Source organism: Heterodontus francisci, chromosome 20 (genome assembly GCF_036365525.1).
Source record: "Heterodontus francisci isolate sHetFra1 chromosome 20, sHetFra1.hap1, whole genome shotgun sequence".
In the NCBI taxonomy this organism is placed as follows: Eukaryota; Metazoa; Chordata; class Chondrichthyes; order Heterodontiformes; family Heterodontidae; genus Heterodontus; species Heterodontus francisci.
In genome coordinates this window covers 41,494,928-41,515,790 of record NC_090390.1, presented here as the reverse complement: position 1 = coordinate 41,515,790, position 20,863 = coordinate 41,494,928, and the positions used below count along the sequence as shown (strand labels likewise).

Here is a 20,863-nt window from a genome sequence, read left to right as displayed (position 1 = left end):
CATATATCACTTGTCCTTATAAACATCTGGCTTAATGGGCTGAAATTTATTTTGCTGCGGCCGATGACGTAAACAATGGCCGCACTTCGCGGAGCCGCCATGGTATTAAACGCGGCAGCTCATTTAAATGGCTGGGGTGGACTGCCCCCCCCCTCACCTCTCCCGATGGCGTGGAGGGGGCAGGCGGTCTGTCCCCGGCAATGGCACCAGCGGTCTTTGCGCAGGCGCTGAGGCCATTTTTAAAGGGCTTCGAGCTCTTCCATTTAATTTAAATTTTTAAAGAGAGATGTTGGAAAAAAATTAGAAAAACATTTAATTTGCCCCCTCCCACCCCCCAATAACCATGTAATTAACTACTTTCCCTCTCCCCCCCCCCCCAAAACATGTTCCCTGCCTACCTGACCTTCCCCCCACCAAAGTTTATAAACTTCAATCTTTACCCCTTCCCACCATCCCCTAAAATCAATGATATTAGTTTTACCCAGCTCCCCACTCCCGCACTGAAAAACTTAGCTACTCCTGGACTGGGACCCGAAGGCATGTGAGTGCCGGACACCAACACCAATATCACTCGGGAACAGACGGCGGGAGCGGGCGGGTCATTTATTTGTTAATTTAAATATTTAAATTTGGCTGCTGTCGCCAAGTGGTGGCTGGAGGTGGGGGGGGTTGGTGGGTTGCCGTCACAAGGCCTCGCCGCCACCAGCAATATCGGGCCAGGCCTTCCCGGCGTCGAGGCCCGTGGCGGCATTTTCCGGCCGTCACCCCACCCCACCGCCACGACCCCCGACGTCGGGGGGTCTGTAAAATTCAGCCCAATATTATGAGTAGGCAGGAGATCCACAAATATAATTTTACACACATATGGAACAGTTTTAATGTATTTATTCTGCCACTTTTATTCATAGATCAGTTTCTTCAGAGGGCTGCAGTTTATTTGTGCCAGAATACAAACAACACCAATACCTTCTACACCTGATTAGATATGCAGACAACGTTAGCCACTGGGTCTCTGCGAAAATTGTCACATGTGACACACCGAAGGTGAGCATTCCCAATTTATTGAAGATACATCTTTACGACAGGAATTAATTTATAATTTGTAACCTAACTGTAATATGTTTATGGATTGTAATGTTCTGTACTTTTTAACCCTGTGGAATGATTAAAAATTCTCCATCTTCCAGCAAAATTATCATTGTTTGCAATTTCGAAATCAATTTATATTCAGTCAGAACTTATTCAGACAAAACTTATTTTGTTAAAATGAAAAATCTGATTCAATGCGATCCATTTAATGATCATTTGAGTACTCCAAAGTTTCATTCTTGACCCCTTTTTCCTCCTATACATGCTGTCTAGGAGATAGTGATCCTGAAATTACATGGGGGTTCTCCCTGTCTACTCTTGTGCCTTTGGCTGTTATTTCCCTTTAAATTGATCTCAATGCCTTCTCTTTCCCATCATTGGCCTGAATTTTACGAGGGCTTTGATGTTGGCGGTCTGCCTGCGTGAATCGGCCGTCTCTGAGTCCCCACTATATTATGCTTGGGGGCTCATTAACATAACGGCAACGTGCCATCCTACCACCCCTCCCCCAATATGACATGGTGGGAGGCAGGACATCTTACATCGAGGAGTATGATGATGGCGGCACAGCTGATGGTCATGTGCTGGGGCCCTATTTAAAGGGCAGCCAGCACATCAGCTAGGCCTGCACCTACACAGAACATTGAAACAAACGACTGTTGGACTGCAGAGTCAGAATCATCCGAGGGAAGAAAAACTTACCCATATGGAGACAGAGGGGCATGCCAGGGTGGCCCATGGTTCAGTGATGCCTCCCTGCTCACTCTCCATAGGCTGTGCGAGCAAGGCAGGAGGTCCTCTTCCCCAGTGATGGCAAGACAAGACCCTCCTGCTAGACCCTCCTGGCTGGAGGTGGCAGAGGAGGTTAGTCGCCGTGGGGCCACCCGCCGAGACTGGGTCCAGTGTCACAAAAGGATGAATGGCCTGCTGCGAATCGTAAAAGTAAGTGCAACTTTACATCAGGGCTCCACTGAAACTGTGTGTCACTGCCATGCCAATGAAAGGGAGGTTGGGCAGGGAGGAAAGGCATGACATGAATGGAGAAAGGCATGATAGAACTTACCCTTGTCTGCTGCTCAGAGAATGGCATCTACATGAGTGGTGCACTCCGTAATGCGCACCGAGCATCCTCACCTTTGTGCCCACTAACCCTCTTGTGACATGTGTCGTGCTGATGAAATGCCATCCATAATAGCTGCCTCTTTGCTCCTCCAGACGAAGAGGACCCACAATGCAAGGGAGGCCGTCCATACTGGTGGAGGTGCTGCTGATGTAAGATGGCTGACAGACACTGAGGAGGAGGGCCTGGAGATATCAGCAGCCAAGCTGACCTGCTCCTTTGGTGAAGTTGACATTGGGGTCCATGGTGAACATACTTCCGACAAATATAAACACTGATTGATGTGGAATTGTAGTTCTGTGATGCAATGCTGTTGTAATTGTGGAATGTGCTACATCAGGACTGACACTGTGTCTTCCAGTCGGACGTTCTGAGCCGACCCCAGCCGCGCAGGACCCCTCCCACACTTCAGAGGAACAGTCACCCTCCAAGGACGCAACGTTCCATGACACCAACGCACCTTCCACCAGCGCAGATACAGTCACCTCGGTGGGTATTCGTTCGGCTTTAGAGTCTGGGTCACAAGCTGGTGAGAGCACTGCACACGTGCCCGAGCAGCTGGCTGAGGCTGAGACAGCCGAGGCCACTGACAGTTGGAGGACTGTGAGTGGCCAGGCCCATGCTGAGCCCCCAGGATACTGATGACCCTCTGATGTCGGCAGCACATGGCATGGTGGAGCTGATGCAGAAGTACTGCCAACAGCAGGTGGAGATGCCACATGCCATGCGCAACTTTAAGCAGACGGTGGGGGAGTCCATCCAGGCCATGACAGCTGCCATGTCCCAGGCCTGTGAGCGCCTGGCTTCATCCATTGAGGCGGCGGTGGCCCTCTTGGTGAGCCAGAATCAATTAATGTGCACTGACCGACAATCCCTCGCCACGTCCAAGACAGTGACTCGGTGAGAGAGGGACCGGGGTATGGATACTGTCCCTGCCCATGGTCCTTCCCAGGAGAGCAGAGGGGTTCCAAGGAACCCTGAGATGGAGGAGGCGAGCCAGTGCGACACATCTGGAGGCCCCCTCAAGGTGATCCCAATGTGGACACGAGCCCCTCCACTCCTCCGCCTGTGATTCAAGCTCCAGGAGCTGCGACAGCTGAGGTTCTCCGCGGCTGCAGGATTCCCCCAGCCAGCTGGGGCCCTCCAGGCCTCGTGCGTGCAGAGGACGACCGCCAAAGTCATCCACAGCCAAGGAGCAATCAGATCAGCAGCCTTCCTCCAGTCAGGATGCTGGTGCAGAGGTTGCACCGAGCAGGGGCACTCACAAGCATTTAAAGAAAACACACTGACACAAATGGGAATGCACGGGTGTCACTACAATCTAAATATGTTTGTCACTAAATGTTCTTCACTAACATGTGTGTCCTTTTTTCTGTGTGAATGATGTGTGCCAGCATGTACCATTCATGTCTCATCCCTTTTCATCGTTGGCCTTTCAGGAGTGTCAATGTACGGAATAACATCATGGTTATGCCGGCCTTACTCATGTGTGTCTCCACGCATGCAGGGACATGGACAATGGCTCAGTCTGCTGCTCCTTCTAATGGTTTAGACAAAGCTGTTACAGATATGGACTGCTGCACAGCAGGTGAGCGAGGGTGCTGTGTGGCTTGCAGGGCCCACGGTGGTTCATATGGAGTGGAGACCCTTTGTCTGATAAGCCACTGCCTAGCTCACTGCTCGCCCTGAAAGCAGAGCCTGGGTGCCCTCTGCCCTCCCATGTGCTTTTCCTGTTGTAAGTCCTCAGCGTCCTCCTAGTCCGAGGAGGATTCCTGCTGACGCCTCTCCTCATCATGCCAGTCCTGCCCCCTATTGGGTGTGTTGTTGTGCAGAGCACAGCGGGCAGCAAAGAAAGGAGCTGCCCTTTGCGGCTCCTAGTACAGGACACCACCCGATCCATCCATGAAGTGGGAGTGCATTTTCAGCATGCCGATCATCAGCTCAATGGTGGCTCTTGTAGCACCGTGGCTGGCGTTGCATCTCCCCTCTGTAGCCATGGTTGGGTCTCTCACTGGTTTTAGGAGCCATGTCTGCAAGGGGTATCCCTTATCTCCAAGAAGCCACCCTTCCATCTGAGCCAGTTCAGTGAAGAGCAGCGACAGCTGGGGCTGGCGCAGGATGGAGGCGTCATGGCAGCTGCCTGAGAAGCGGGCACAGATTTGCGTGAAGCGCCTCCGGTGATTACATACCAGCTGTACCTAGATTGAGAGGGATCCCTTAATAATAAAGTTTGCAGCTGGTAGCCTGGGGGGAGGCCTGACGGCCACATGGGTGCAGTCTGTGATCCCTTGCACCTTTGATTATCCGATGATGTTGCCGAAACAGATGGCCCCTCTGGGCCTGGCTGTTAAGGTCTGTCATGAAACGGACATACCCACTGCCCCTCCGGTGCAGGGCATCGGTGACCTCCCTGATGCAGCGCTGCACTGCTGACTGTGTGACCCCGCAAAGGTCTTCGGTTGGTCCCTGGAATACTGCATTGGTGTGAAGGTTAAGAGCCATTGTCACTATGAGGGCCATGGGCATAGGCTGTCCATTGAAGCCTATGGTCTGTAGGTCATCGTTGAGCAGGGCACAGAGATGTGTCACCACCTCTCTCAACATCCGCAGTCACCTCTGACACTGGTGTTCTAACGCCTGCAGGTATGTCATGTAGGACCTGGAGATGCTTGGCGTTCTATAGTGGCGAGCTCCCCTTGGGGGCTGCTGTTCACAACCGGGGGCCTATCCGTGGGCTGCACCTGCCTGTTGGTTCAGACTGCGGCACATATGGATCCTCAGGAGAAGCAGATCAGACAATCTAGGATGAGCCATACCCATCTCCACATGCCAAATAAAGCTGTATCCTTTGTTTTTTCAGAGGTTCCTAACAGGACAGGCATTGGTGTTGATGGGTACATCAGGTGTTTTCATGGATCAACTATGTGGCCTGGCATGGCATTGACCATCTTAGCTCACAGTCAGAGTGGCACAGCATGACCCCATAAAGATTCTGCCAGCTGCATCGATTGCCCCCACCAGCCAGATAACCTTTACACGACTACCGTTTCTGGCAGCTTCCCCACACACAGGGTGACTGGAGTGCCATTGCTCCTTCACACACACAAACACACAGAGCGGTCACCATTTACGGAGGGGGATACATGGTACCTCCCTTGATGCCTGCAGAGCTGTGCCCCCATTAATCCCAACCCACCTCCCTTCCAGTATGCAGAGTTGAGGCCCCGTTCAACCCATCCCCCCTCCCACCTCTCTTCCAGTATGCAGAGTGGACCCCGGTTTACAGAGACTTACCTGCACTGTCTCCGATTGCTCCCTCTTCTGCTGTCCCATCAGCTTTTCGCATTTGTGAATGAGACGGCACGTGACAGCCACCTGTTCAGCGAATAATGTGGAACTGAGGAGCTACGAGCAGCGGGATGCATAATCAGGCGGGCTAAGTAGCGCTTAACATATTTAAATTGGGGTGCTGCCACCAAGCGGCGGGGCCCGCACCGAAGTCCCGCTGCTTCCAGTAAAATGGGGTGGACCATTCACACCATCAGGGGTCGTGGCGGGCCTCCTCTGCTAGAATATTGTGGGCCCCCCTGCCACGACCCCTGACATTGGAGGGCTGGTAAAATTCAGCCCATTATGTGTATAATGTATTTTAATCCTCCTGCTTTTTTCACTATTGTTATGTCATTTGCAACAATTTTTCTGTTAGAACAGCATTTTTAGCATAAACATGTCAAAAATTTCTCATATACCTTCATATCTTGCGCCAGTACGTCAAAGTAGTATTCATGCCTAATGTTCCTGCATACCTTTGTAGACCACCTGCCAAACTCTAAGTCTGTGACAAATGTTCATACTTGGTACCTTATTTATGCAGATAAGAGCTACCCTGCCTCACCAAAAATATGTTCACATTTCTCCACTACAGTAGTGACAGGTGCCTCGAAACCTTGGTCTGAAAATTATCCTTCTTGAAATTGGTGTGGAGGCATTGTACAAAAATTGTCAATGCTTAAACTCATTTATTAGATACTTGAGAAGTCTTGAAACAATTTTATTATCATGCGTTATGAATGGAAGATAGTTTTTTGTTCCTACTAGCAAAATCATACTCTTGGAAATCACACACATCGGGCTGGATTTTACCAAGCCCGCGGCATAGGGCTCTGTGGTGGGGGAGGCCGGAATATGGGCCCGCAGCGGCCTGCCAGGGTGGCTTTCACTGGGAGGACCCAGCCTGTTCCTCCCAGTGGCAGTGAGGCTCCATGGCGGCACGCCTGATGGGAATAGCATTTCAATATCTAAATGAATTACATGAATAAATTTAAATAAACTTACCTGACATCTTCCAGCACTCCCAGGCCTTCAATTCCCCATCCGGGGAAAGCCGGCATGACACTGGTGGGAGGGAAGAGGAGTTAAGATTTTCACTGCAGGGGTGTGGTCAAATAACGTAATGGGTGTAGGGAATAGTGGGGGGGGGGTGAACTTTAAACTTCGTGCAGTCTGGTGGGGGAAGGTCAGATTTAAAAGGTAAATGTTTTGGGAGGGAAAGGGCAAATTGGGGGCTGGGTAAGGGGCATTAGAAATTTATTTGATAGATTTTGGAGGTGTGCAGCTTTAAAAATTTAAATATGCGGCAGGGCTGGCTGCCCTTAAAAATGGTGCCATTGCCGGCAACGACAACCAGCCCCCTCCACATGATTGGTCCTCCATGTGCATGCAGGCTGCCATTTTTTGAGCTCTGCTCTTAAAATCCAGCCCATAGTAACTTTGTTGGCAGGTCATAAATTATGTCGAAAAATGTGCATATCTACAGTTCTTTACTCTAAAAGAAAAAAATAGTAATCCTTGAGATGTGTTTATCTTTTTGTCCTTTGCAGGCACAAAATGCACTACTATCAAAATTTCTATCTATTGCAAAGTTTTGTTATGAATTGAGAAATTTTGCCACAGCCATGCAGATTCTAAGTAGCCTGGAAAACCTGATAGTGCGCCAATTACCTGTAAGTAAATACTGTGGTTGGAAAAGAACCCATACTACTTCGATCAGTCTGTCATATGTGCAAGCTTAACCAAAATGTTCCTCTCCATGCTACACTTCATGCTGGATTTAGCCATTACATATCACACAACTTCAACCCTAGCCAGATCTCTACTGACTTCTAATTGAAGCAAGACCAATCAGTGTCACAGGTTATCAACAACTCTTTTTACTTGAAGTGTAAAAACAAAACTGTCCTATGTTAGTCTGATTAGTGATCCATGCAATGTTGTGGTCCTTTAATGTATATTTCCAACCTTGTGCTGTCAGCATCACCACTGATGCATTCTCTGTAATTGACATTCTCCTGAACAAAATACTGGACTCTTCATAGAGTTTAAACCAATTACATTGATGTTTTTATATTGACCTCAGCAGCCCTGCGCTTGACAAAGAAAAATCAGCCAGGATTCATATTTCTAATTTCTATCCACTGACTTCTACTGGAAAACTATGCCACTTAGGTGAGGACATCATTTTATTCTACTGTAATATTCCCAAAAGCCAAATAGTCTGCTGATGAGATCAAAACTCACACATGATGCATTGCCACATGGTTGAAGTAGTGGAGGCCAGTAATCCTGTGGCAACAGTACCCCAGTACACATCAGATTCCGGAGATGTGGAAATATTAGAAATGGAAAAAAAAAATTAATTTTAAATACTTAAGTGCACCTGATACAAAGCTGAGGATATCTAAAGGAAATTCAGTTGTGACATTTTAGTAACTAGTATTGTCTCCTATGTCTGGACTGGATTCAAAAGTGAAACTTCCTGTGGAAAAAAATGAAGGTCTCTGCGAGATGGATTACAAGCTTCGAGCAAAGTTAGAAATAGAAGAACACTTTTTTTCTTCTCCTGAACATAGTGGATGTATGAAATAGACTCCCAGAGAAAGTAGGTGATTAAGGATCCGGTTGCACCATTAAAAGTGAACGAGATTGTTACCTGCAGATTAGGAGAGCTTAGAGTAAAGAGATATTAACAGTTCTGCTTATCCATTTTCTAAGGAGGAGGAGAAGGAAGTGGGGTGGGGGCAGTCATTGATGGAATAACTGTAAATGGACTCTAAATGGAGCAGGTATATTTGACCAAAAGACTTTTTCTCACTCTGGGCTTCCTTACTTTTGAACTTTAAGAATGTTTTTTTTAAATACGTTCAGGGGATGTGGGTGTTGCTGGCTGGCCAGCATTTATTGCGCATCCCTAATTGTCCTTGAGAAGGTGGTGGTGAGCTGCCTTCTTGAACCACTGCCTTCTTGAACCACTGCAGCACCAACAGTGCTGTTAGGAAGGGAGTTCCAGGATCTTGATCCAGCAACAGTGAAGGAACGGCGATATAGTTCCAAGTCAGGATAGTGTGTGGCTTGGAGGGGAACATGCATCTGCTGCCCTTGTCCTTCTAGGTGGTAGAAGTCGCGGGTTTGGAAGGTGCTGTCGAAGGCGCCTTGCTGAGTTGCTGCAGTGCATCTTGTAGATGGTACACACTGCTGCCACTGTGCGCGGTGGCGGAGGGAGTGAATGCTGAATATGGTGAATGGAGTGCCAATCAAGCGGGCAATTTGTCTTGGATGGTGTCAAGCTTCTTGAGTGTTATTGGAGCTGCACTCATCCAGGCAAGTGGAGAGTATTCCATCGCACTCCGGACTTGTGCCTTGTAGATAGTGGACAGGCATTGGGGAGACAGGAGGTGAGTTACTCGCCGCAGAATTCCCAGCCTCTGACCTGCTGATATAGCCACAGCATTTATGTGGCTGGTCCAGTTCAGTTTCTGGTCAATGGTGACCCCGAATATGACAGTTGAGGTTTCAGCAATGGTAATGCCATTGAAAGTCAAGGGGAAATGGTTAGATTCTATCTTGTTTGAGATGGTCATTGTATGGCACTTGTGTGGCACAGATGTTGCTTGCCACTTATCAGCCCAAGCCTGGATGTTGTCCAGGTCTTGCTGCATATGGACATGGGCTGCTTCAGTATCTGAGGAGTCATGAATGGTGCAGAACATTGTGCAATTATCAGCAAACATCCCCACTTCTGACCTGATGGTGGAGGGAAGGTCGATGATGAAGCAGCTGATGATGGTTAGGCCTCAGACACTACGCTGAGGAAATCCTGCAGTGATGTCCTGGGACTGAGATGATTGACCTCAAACAACCACAACCATCTTCCTTTGTGCTAAGTGTGACTCCAGCCAGCGGAGAGTTTTCCCCCTGATTCCCATTGATTCCCATTAACATATTGTTTGCCTTTGCTCCGTGATCTTTTGGTCAGCTATGTGGCCTGGTCCAATCTAGACCTCCTTTGTTATCTCTTGCCCCACCCCCACCTCACTTGCTTATAACCTGTGACTTTTCTAATATTTGTCAGTTCCGAAGAAGGGTCACTGACCCGAAACGTTAACTCTGCTTCTCTTTTCACAGATGCTGCCAGACCTGCTGAGTGGTTCCAGCATTTCTTGTTTTTATCCCATTGATTCCTGTTTTGCTCAGGCTTATTGATGCCATACTCAGTCAAATGCTGCCTTGATGTCAAGGGCAGTCACTCTTAACTCACCTTTTGAGTTCATCTCTTTTGTCAATGTTTGGACCAAGACTGTAATGAGGTTAGGAGCTGAGTGGCCCTGGTAGAACTGAAACTGAGCATCAGTGAGCAGGTTATTGCTGAGCAAGTCCCACTTTATAGCACTATTGACAACCCCTTCCATCACTTTACTGATGATTGAGAGTAGATTGATAGGCCGGTAGTTGGCCAGGTTGGATTTGTCCTGATTTTTGTACACAGGACATAGCTGGGCAATTTTCCACATTGCCGGGTAGATGCCAGTGTTGTAGCTGTACTAGAACAGCTTGGCTAGGGGTGCAGCTAGTTCTGGGGCACAAGTCTTCAGTACTATTGCCAGAATGTTGACAGGGCCTATAGCCTTTGCAATGTCCATTGCCTTCAGCTGTTTCTTGATATCACATGCAGTGAATCGAATTGGCTGAAAACTGGCATCCGTGATGCTGGGGACCTCAGGATGAGGCCGAGATGGATCATTCACTAGGCACTTCTGGCTGAAGATGGATGCAAATGCTTCAGCCTTGTCTTTTGCACTGATGTGCTGGCCTCCCCCATCATTGAGGATGGGGATGTTTGTGGTGCCACCTCCTCCTGTCAGTTGTTTAATTGTCCACCACCACTCACGACTGGATGTGGCAGGACTGCAGAGCTTAGATCTGATGCGTTGGTTGTGGGATCGCTTAGCCATGTCAATTGCATGCCTGATTCCACTGTTTGGCATGCAAGTAGTCCTGTGTTGTAGCTTCACCAGAGTGACACCTCATTTTTAGGTTTGCCTGGTGCTGCTCCTGGCATGCCCTCCTGCACTCTTCATTGAAGCAGGTTTGGTCCCCCGGCTTGATGGTAATGGTAGAGTGGGGGATATGCCGGGCCATGAGGTTACAGATTATGGTTGAATACAATTCTGCTGCTGCTGATGGCCCACAGTGCCTCATGGATGCCCAGTTTTGAGTTGCTAGATCTGTTCAAAATTTATCCCTTTTAGCATGGTGGTAGTACCACACAACACGATGGTGGGTACCATCAGTGTGAAGGCAAGACGTTGTCCCCACAAGGACTGTGAGGTGGTGACTTCTACTAATACTGTAGACAGATAGATTGGTGAGGACGAGGTCAAGTCAGTTTTTCCCTCTTGTTAGTTCCCTCACCACCTGACGCAGACCCAGTATAGCAGCTAGTAGTCGGGAGGTGGTGGCATAATGGTAATGTCACTGAACTAGCAATGCAGAGGCCCAGGCCAGTGCTTTGGGAACATGGTAGTTAGTGAAATTCGAATTCAATTAATAAAAAATTTCCGCAATTATAAAGCTAGTCCAATGGTGACCATGAAACCATTGTCAATTGTTATAAAAAGCCATTTAAGAGGGCATATAAGAGTCAACCACATTGCTGTGGGTCTGGAGTCACATATAGGCCAGACCAGGTAAGGACGGCAGATTTCCTTCCCTAAAGGATATTAGTGAACCAGATGGTTTCAGGATCACCACTAGATTAGCTTTTTAATTCTAAATTTATGAATTAAATTTAAATTCCACCATTGGCCGTGGTGGGGCTCTGTGTTATTATTCTAGTGACATTACCACTACGCCACTGCCTCCCTTGTATATAGCTGTATATAGTTTTATTCTTTTTAATTTCTAATTGCACTTCCCTTATTTCCCACATCATACATTCACACCACACAACCTCTTTTAGTCATAAGGTCATCACAGAGTAATTATCTGAATGGCAGACTACCTGTGAAGACCACAATTTCAGCTCTGTGACTGGGTGAATGGAACTGGCCTTACAACAAAGTGAACTGCTGTTGGTTTGCTTCCACAACATGGCCTTGAATTACAAGCAGCCCAAAATCTCCAATCCACTAATAATCCATTAGTTGTGCTATAGGCAGTTCTCTTAAGTATTTCTTGTATCTATGTATAAATATTCATATTGTTAGTCACAATAAACTGTTAAAATTTTTGACAGATGTCGAGAAACTGCTAAAATAAACTTTTTATCTTTCACTAACAAAAAATTACTTTGCTTCTGCTGTTTGTGTCTAAAACTTGTTGCAGTATTCTGAAATTTTCTTTTATTTTCAGTCGTGGAAAAGCTTGTCCTCAAAGGCATTGGAAATTACAGAGGAACTGACTGCTGTACAGGTACTGAAAAAAGTGCCTAAAATTCCTCTATCTGCACAATTTAGGTGTTTAGGTATCATATTGTTGGAGAGACATGTGCCAGTGAGACAGTGAACTGACTGCCCTGAAATGTTCACCAGTGTATTTGAATAATTATTACCCGTGTAGCTTTGCACTTGTGCAACGAGTCAAGCCCAATGAGCCAAACATAAATTTTGTTCATTCAAGTCCAAATTAAGGAAATATATGCACTTAAAACTTGTCAGCATTTGGGACAGATATTAATTTCAACCTTCATCAAGCTTCGAGATCATTTTCAAAGATTTGTCAAGCTTGGCCAAGACTGGAAGTGGGAGAATTCACAGACATAAATTAAGTGAAAGGAAAACCAATATAGAGGCAAAAAATAAATTCCGTCAGCCGATGATAGAATGGTATAACACCCTACCCTCTGTTCAATGGGTAAACTAACTAATCATGTAACTGTATGAGACGGGCATGAAGAGCTTTGTCCAATTCAGAACTTAAGGGCCCTTCTTCAGAAGTCATGAATATACCATTCATGACAGCAGATGCTAAGCAGGTTCTGTTACGACCGCTCAGGACAAAGCCCCCAATAAAAATATATGATTCTGATCGCGGTGGGAGCAACAATTCAGTCCCGTCACTCCACAGGTCGCATCATATTTCTTTAAGATTTCCAAATCGGGGGAAAAAACAGCCAAATTGAACAATCTAGTAATCCCTGAATGAAGTGAACCAAACCAGGTATCTTTAGGTATCAACAAATTAACTATTTATTTAAAAAACTAAAATCTTAAACACTATTGAGATACACCAATATCTAAAGACCTTATAACTTCTTATTTAAAAATCTAACTCCCGCATTTGCATACATATACTCAAACTGACAGTTGTTTGGTTTTTAATTAGCTGACTGAAAAATAAAGCTTTGCAAATTAAATTTATTAAACCTTAAACATAAACTCTAATATGGTTAACGCCTACAGATATAGGACACGCCCACACTAGCATGCACACGCGATACACACATGCAAATAGGGACAGAAAAGAGAAGAAGAAATTATAAAGCGAAAGGTTTGAGGCAATCTCGAACAGGGTTTTTTTTATTGTGCTTCAAGCTCACTTGATTGTCGGTAGTCTTGCTGTTCCTTGGGGCCCAGTGTTCTTCTTAAACCTTGTTCACGTAGGGAACATTTCTTTCTTTGAGGTGCACGTGTTTTCACAAGATTCAGTTCCATGGGAAAGAGATGGAGGCAGGCAGGACTGGAGAGGAGGTTCTGTCCCAACCGGGAGCACACAGCTTTTCTGAGTTCAAATTCTGTTTTTCCAATTTAAAACTCCCCTAGTTGGCCAGCAGGTGGTCAGGTGACCAGCTGGTTTGACCAGGTCTCTTCTGTGTATTGGGGCAGGGACTGGTTCCTCATTGTTCCAACACTGTCTGTTACTATGCAAATATCTTTCCAGTCAGGGGCTTGCAATTTTAAGTTTTACTGTTCATGTGGCCAAATAATGTGTGCCTCAGTCTTGGTAGTTGGGGAGGCTTGCCTGACAATGTCTACGCATCAGGAGTCCAGATCAGCAAGATGCAATGTAGAATCAAAAATCTTGCACAGTCCCATCTTTCAAGGCCCTAACCTGCATCTGGGGTCAAGCCTAAGTGCTAAAAGCATACCCGCACAGACATGCTCAAGGAGTTCAAGCAGCGTCTGTGGGCTCGCTTACTGGCACATTAGTGTCTCTGCTTAAGGTAAAGGCAGTCCTCCCTTCAGGTAATCCTCCACAATCCCCATTTTAGTCTAGTTCCCAGAGACAAAGAGGAATTTTAAAACAAGAATATCCATTGTGCAAGTGGGGAGCTATGGAAAATTACAGTGAAACTCTTTTTACTGGTAGATACTGGTACGTGAGAAAAACTTTAAAAGTCCAAACTAAAGTGTTGTATATATGAAAATTCAACAAAAGGCACTAAAACATTTGCAGATATGAAGCAAGTTAGTGAAACCTTTAAAGATGTGAATGGTGAAAGGGTACATTTCATACTTCCTCATCCACAGAACAAGTGTTTTAAACTCTCTGTCCCTCACAAGAACATGCCTAAATTCAGCCAAGTTTCAAATCATCTCTTCCACTTTCCAACCTTTTAATCTATGCTTACTGTTACTAATGAGGCCTATTCATGAAAACTACATTATTAGCACTACAGAGCATTACTGATATCTTTATTTTGAAACATTTATTACATTCTACAATTGATAGAGGTTAAAATAGCATTGCATATCAAAACTAAGTTTGTGGTCCTCCACAATTGCCAATAGTTTGGAAAATAGTTGGCTCAAGAAAAAAAAATCAAGTTAAGCTCAAATCAGCACATTTGCAAGTTCATTTTGTGGTCATTCTTTTGTTGATCGTTTTATTCTGCACTGCCATGGCATTCTGTACCTTTGACTTCTTAATATTTCTTGAACTTTATTGATGCTCCAACAGTCATCAGGGTCAGTTTCATGAGACTTGTGTACTCATCACTGTTGCCCATTCTTATGTTACTTGACCACAGAATGTATTTTTGTGGATTACAGATGCAACCAACAGTCAATGATCTTTCTTTTGGGCCTCCTTATCTCGAGAGACAATGGATACGCGCCTGGAGGTGGTCAGTGGTTTGTGAAGCAGCGCCTGGAGTGGCTATAAAGGCCAATTCTGGAGTGACAGGCTCTTCCACAGGTGCTGCAGAGAAATTTGTTTGTTGGGGCTGTTGCACAGTTGGCTCTCCCCTTGCGCCTCTGTCTTTTTTCCTGCCAACTACTAAGTCTCTTCGACTCGCCACAATTTAGCCCTGTCTTTATGGCTGCCCGCCAGCTCTGGCGAATGCTGGCAACTGACTCCCACGACTTGTGATCAATGTCACACGATTTCATGTCACGTTTGCAGACGTCTTTATAACGGAGACATGGACGGCCGGTGGGTCTGATACCAGTGGCGAGCTCGCTGTACAATGTGTCTTTGGGGATCCTGCCATCTTCCATGCGGCTCACATGGCCAAGCCATCTCAAGCGCCGCTGACTCAGTAGTGTGTATAAGCTGGGGGTGTTGGCCGCTTCAAGGACTTCTGTGTTGGAGATATAGTCCTGCCACCTGATGCCAAGTATTCTCCGAAGGCAGCGAAGATGGAATGAATTGAGACGTCGCTCTTGGCTGGCATACGTTGTCCAGGCCTCGCTGCCGTAGAGCAAGGTACTGAGGACACAGGCCTGATACACTCGGACTTTTGTGTTCCGTGTCAGTGCGCCATTTTCCCACACTCTCTTGGCCAGTCTGGACATAGCAGTGGAAGCCTTACCCATGCGCTTGTTGATTTCTGCATCTAGAGACAGGTTACTGGTGATAGTTGAGCCTAGGTAGGTGAACTCTTGAACCACTTCCAGAGCGTGGTCGCCAATATTGATGGATGGAGCATTTCTGACATCCTGCCCCATGATGTTCGTTTTCTTGAGGCTGATGGTTAGGCCAAATTCATTGCAGGCAGACGCAAACCTGTCGATGAGACTCTGCAGGCATTCTTCAGTGTGAGATGTTAAAGCAGCATCGTCAGCAAAGAGGAGTTCTCTGATGAGGACTTTCCGTACTTTGGACTGCGCTCTTGGACGGGCAAGGTTGAACAACCTGCCCCCTGATCTTGTGAGGAGGAAAATTCCTTCTTCAGAGGATTTGAACGCATGTGAAAGCAGCAGGGAGAAGAAAATCCCAAAAAGTGTGGGTGCGAGAACACAGCCCTGTTTCACACCACTCAGGATAGGAAAGGGCTCTGATGAGGAGCCACCATGTTGAATTGTGCCTTTCATATTGTCATGGAATGAGGTGATGATACTTAGTAGCTTTGGTGGACATCCGATCTTTTCTAGTAGTCTGAAGAGACCACGTCTGCTGACGAGGTCAAAGGCTTTGGTGAGATCAATGAAAGCAATGTAGAGGGGCATCTGTTGTTCACGGCATTTCTCCTGTATCTGACGAAGGGAGAACAGCATGTCAATAGTCGATCTCTCTGCACGAAAGCCACACTGTGCCTCAGGGTAGACGCGCTCGGCCAGCTTCTGGAGCCTGTTCAGAGCGACTCGAGCAAAGACTTTCCCCACTATGCTGAGCAGGGAGATTCCACGGTAGTTGTTGCAGTCACCGCGGTCACCTTTGTTTTTATAGAGGGTGATGATGTTGGTATCGCGCATGTCCTGGGGTACTGCTCCCTCGTCCCAGCACAGGCATAGCAGTTCATGTAGTGCTGAGAGTATAGCAGGCTTGGCACTCTTGATTATTTCAGGGGTAATGCTGTCCTTCCCAGGGGCTTTTCCGCTGGCTAGGGAATCAATGGCATCACTGAGTTCCGATTTGGTTGGCTGTATGTCCAGCTCATCCATGATAGGCCCTTGTTAAAGTCAGTTGATTATCTACAGTGTAAAATACCAGGAAAATGTATCTGGTTTTCTAGGTCTGCTGTAACCTTATTAAATAACCGTTGACTTTTTAAAAAAATTTCTGTAGATTCACTCGCCTTTCAGTGTATCGCTCTGCAGTTAAAAATTGCTCCTGTAAAATACTATCTAGCAGGTCATCTCATCTAGCAAGTGAAAAAAATACAAAATATGTCGCCGATATATAACTCTAGATAAATACTTTTACCATAAAATCAGCAATGAAAAAGGCAAATGCGCACATTTGTGAACTGAATCAGAAGTATTTATATTGAAATGTAAAGATACAATACCCCCAGCTGCCTTTTTTTGCAAATAAGTAGAATCTCATAAAACACCTTTGGTGCTTATCAATGGTGGCCTTTATATATAATTAAGTTTTGCAGCAGAGAGCAATTTCAGTAATTCCCAATTCATCATCCGCTGCTTTCGTATGCTTTTACCACAAGTTTTTGGGTGAAATTTTATGCTGTCCCCCGCGGTGGGTTTGGAAGCAGAGAGAGCATAAAATCGGGTGGGATGGTGGCAGGGGGTTTGCTGCCACTATCCCGTCTCTGCCGAAATTTAGTCCGTGGCAGGAAGGCATGTGAATGGCCTTCCCACCCCACTTCCAACTGAGGCCCTTAACTGGACAATTAACCCCCAGTTAAGGGCCTCTTCCCACCGTATCCACAATTACCTGTGCAGCAGGCGGCCTGTCACTGCACAGGAAGCACGGCACAAAAAACCGTGCGGGCTGACTCCCAGGGGTTGGGGGGAGTGTCCCTCGTTCAAAGGCACACTGCCAAGACCCCTCCCGCCCTGACCAACCTTAAGCCTAGTTTCAGCACTGCTCCTCAGTGTCTAATCGCTGCAGTGGAGACACAAACAGAGGCACATTAAGCATCAGCTGAACATGAGTTCACTCACTTTCCTTTGGGCTGCACATATGGCTGCAAGACTGAAGATGACACTTCCTTACGCCTTGAGGATCCTACCTTGTCATCTGCGATTACTCTTCCTCCCTTCTCTCTCGCTGTTTCTGCTACCACCTCCTCAGCCGGTGTCAGGACCCTGATGTATGAGACACTTCCTCCTGTCTTTGCCTGCTTATGTTGGTTCTGGGTGCATTTATCCTGCAGGAAACTGCAGATTTAATGACATGTCAAAAGACGCATCACACCCATTGTATACATGCATTCACATCACTCATTCTGGACTGACTTTTGCATGACACATCCAAGCACATAAAAAATGGCAATCGTCAACTTTGTGCACAATCATGGTACCATGCATTCCACTGCATGCCTTGTCTTCTCTCCAACTTCCAGTCCTGCTTTCGGGAATGCCGCGGGACTCAAAATCCCAGCCCATATGTGTAAAAGTGCTACTCAAAATTGGCTGATAATTTTTCCTATCTGTTTAAGTCAGCACCACATACACCTCTTTCTAGTATGCAAAATAATTGAATTCCAAGAAACGTACATAAATTAAACATGATCTGAATTTGAGTAAGTATATGATGTGTATTTTCTAATTATTGAACACTTTTGATATGGTTTATCAGGTTTTCCTGAAGAGTGACAGCCTTTGTCTGATGGAGGGAGATAGTTTCAGGAAACAACCAACAATACCTTGTGCTCGCATTCTGGCAATGCATGTCCAACAACTAGAAATTGGTGCTTTTACCATGGCTAATGGCACTTACAAATGGCCAAAACTAAGGTGAGTACGGCAAACTTAGAAAAGTCATTAACATTTTCAGAAATACTGGGTTGTTCTTGCCCAGGAAGTAGTTTAGCTGGTCCAAATAGTTATATTTATGTTGTAAAATGAATGATAATTGAATTTTGCACTACGATGTTTCTGTTCTCTTAAATTCTGTATTAAACATCGACAGCTGAAAGGCAAGAGTTCAGCTTTCAACCTATCCATGAAAAAATTGCCACTATAATAATTTGACTATAATAATTCAAAGTTAAATTTTAAGGCCACCAGAGCCCATCAGTGTTTTATTTCTATTGGGAATATTCGACCAAGCTCTTCATAAGAGTATAAAAATTCTTAGGGCTGGATTTTGTTCCCAGCCCAACATCGGGTGCCGTAGCGGGGAGGGGTGGGCGCAGCTGGGAGAATCGGAGTGGCAGCGGCCCGCCATGGAACCCGACGTTGGGATTGCTGGGCCCGATCTTCCCAGCGGCGGGGAAGCTCCATGGCGGCCCCTCTGCTGCTCTGCAATGGGAACCAAGGTTGCACATTTAAATTACATTTTTGCACTAATTAAAATGTAATCTGCAGCATTCTTACCTTCCGTTCCCAATCTTCAGCACGATGTGCAGCACTCATGCGCCTTCACTTTCCCGTCCAGGGAAAGCTGGCGTCACCGAGGTGGGGAAAGAGTCAACTCTGCATTCTGTTATGTTTGGGGGGAAGAAAGGGTCAACTCTGCACTATGTTATGGGGTTTGCAGAGCTGGCAGCCTTTTAGAAAGAGTGCCAGTACCTGCTACTTCATCAGGTGACACCGTGAACGCATCGCCAAGGCTGCCCCCGACATGTAATTGGGGAGAGGGGATGCGAGGTGGGCGGCCGGCGCGCATATGCTAAGTAGGTGCCGGACGCAAAATCACGGCGGCGTGGGAAATGTGCGTGCTGGCCGCCATTTTCTTCACCAATTGCCGCTCCCGGCGATGGGAGAACAAGAATCAGCCCTTAATATTTTCCCCTAATCTGCCAGTATGCTATATTACACACCCTTCCTTTACCATACATTCCCTCCCTCTATAATCCTGAGACTCTTTGGCAAGAATTTTACATTGTGCTGGAGGCCCCGCCCACCAGCTAAAAGTCGGGGGTAAGCACACCACCACCGGGCCTGGAAGACACGCTGTAAATTTACATGGCCCAGGCCCTTAATTGGCCTCAGTTGGGACTTCCGCCCCGCTGAGGCAGGAAGTCCTGCCTCGAAGAGCCTCTGGCAAATCAGAGGACCGGCAGCTCCTCAGTCCCAGCAGTGCCACCAGGAACGGTGGCCACTGCTGGAACCGCACCCAGCGAGAGGAGCAGCATGGATGCTGGCCCCAATAAAGGTGAGTGGGGTTTCAGGCCTCGCTGGAGACAATCGGCTGGGTCCCAGAGGGCGGGGGGATGTATTCCAGCAAGGGCGGCTTGTCCTGCTGTGGGGACTCTGCGTGGGACACAGAGTGCCCAGCCAGGAGGGCCCGCACCCCCCACGTCCCCCACTCCCCCAGCCTGCAAGGAGGCTGCCAGGTTTAAGTGGGCGGCCACCACCAGTGGTGAAGTGCCCGGCCACTGCTGGTATTATACCACCCCGCCTCCCAGCCCACTCCTGGGGTAGGGGGGTAAAATTCCAGCCTGAATACCCAAATTGGTGAATCTGGTAAAGCAGGACCTCAGACCAAAGCAGCAATTAAGTAACACTATTCTCTCCTGTTAATGATGCTGCTCACTTCTCATAACAGAAATTTTCAATAGTTAGCTGTTCCTTTACTGTGAGGTTATGGTGTTAGGACAGTGGTCTGTAATAATAATGGTTCTGTATCAGTGTCTGGTATCCAATCTGCCATATTTGTAATAAGTGATACTTACACATTTCTTATATTTTTGATTTTAAGGAAAATAGCAAAGGTGGTTAGTCAGATTCGTGCATTCCAAGAGAAACTGTATGTGTTCACCCCTGATCTGGAGCTGCAAACTCATCTGAGGCAACAAATATATAATTTCAGCGGAGCGGACATCCAAGTTCTTGCTGCGGAAAATAAAACTAATTTTTACCAGTCGTCAACTGAATGGCACTCACGCAAGATTCAAGATACACTTCGCAAGGTGAAAGCAACATTTCAGTAACACTTTAAACCTATACATCTGTTCTTCAAAATAAACTTCCATTTCTTTTATTAGGGAGATTAACCAGTAGCGTCTTCCTGAATGTTACAGTTACCTGTATAATTAGTAGAAAGATTAATTTATTCTATTATAAAACAGATGCTCCTTTTGAAGATTTCTATTATGTTTCATAATAATGAGTGATTTATATGATATTGCACTTTTATTGTACAGTAAAATGATATCTAACTACAAGCATCAATACATCAGAAGTTAAATCATTCTTTACGTTTACTAGGGAACAGCAGGCTCCAAACAACTTAAATTTAGCACACAAATGCTTCCCTGTTGTTAGTCTCTAAGAACTCATTTTTATAATTTAATCTACTCAGGAAATGTGTCCTAAATATCTTCTTCAGTGTGGGCATTGATTTTAAAATTAATTGAAGTATCCAACATCATATTCCCTGCCAACAAATTAAACTATTCTGCCAAGCTTGACTGGAGAAATAACATTGGCATAGACTGTTTGGGCCAAATGGACTGTTTCTGTGCTGTATATTCTATGTAAAGTTTGCCCATTGTACCCTTTGTAAAGTTTTCTTTATGTTTCTTTT

General features: G+C 46.3%; 1 protein-coding gene across 1 annotated transcript in view; it reads left to right on the top strand.

Moving 5' to 3' along the window:
* Positions 1 to 20,327, top strand: part of LOC137380927 (kinase non-catalytic C-lobe domain-containing protein 1) — a 246,918-nt gene extending 226,591 nt beyond the window's left edge. Inside the window, exons 26-30 of the mRNA XM_068053335.1 lie at positions 909 to 1,044; positions 7,090 to 7,212; positions 11,897 to 11,956; positions 17,969 to 18,126; positions 20,036 to 20,327. Of these exons, the coding sequence (XP_067909436.1) occupies positions 909 to 1,044; positions 7,090 to 7,212; positions 11,897 to 11,956; positions 17,969 to 18,126; positions 20,036 to 20,267 (709 nt within the window). The 3' untranslated portion in view covers positions 20,268 to 20,327. The remainder of the gene's footprint in view (positions 1 to 908; positions 1,045 to 7,089; positions 7,213 to 11,896; positions 11,957 to 17,968; positions 18,127 to 20,035) is intronic.
* Positions 20,328 to 20,863: the final 536 nt, after the last annotated feature.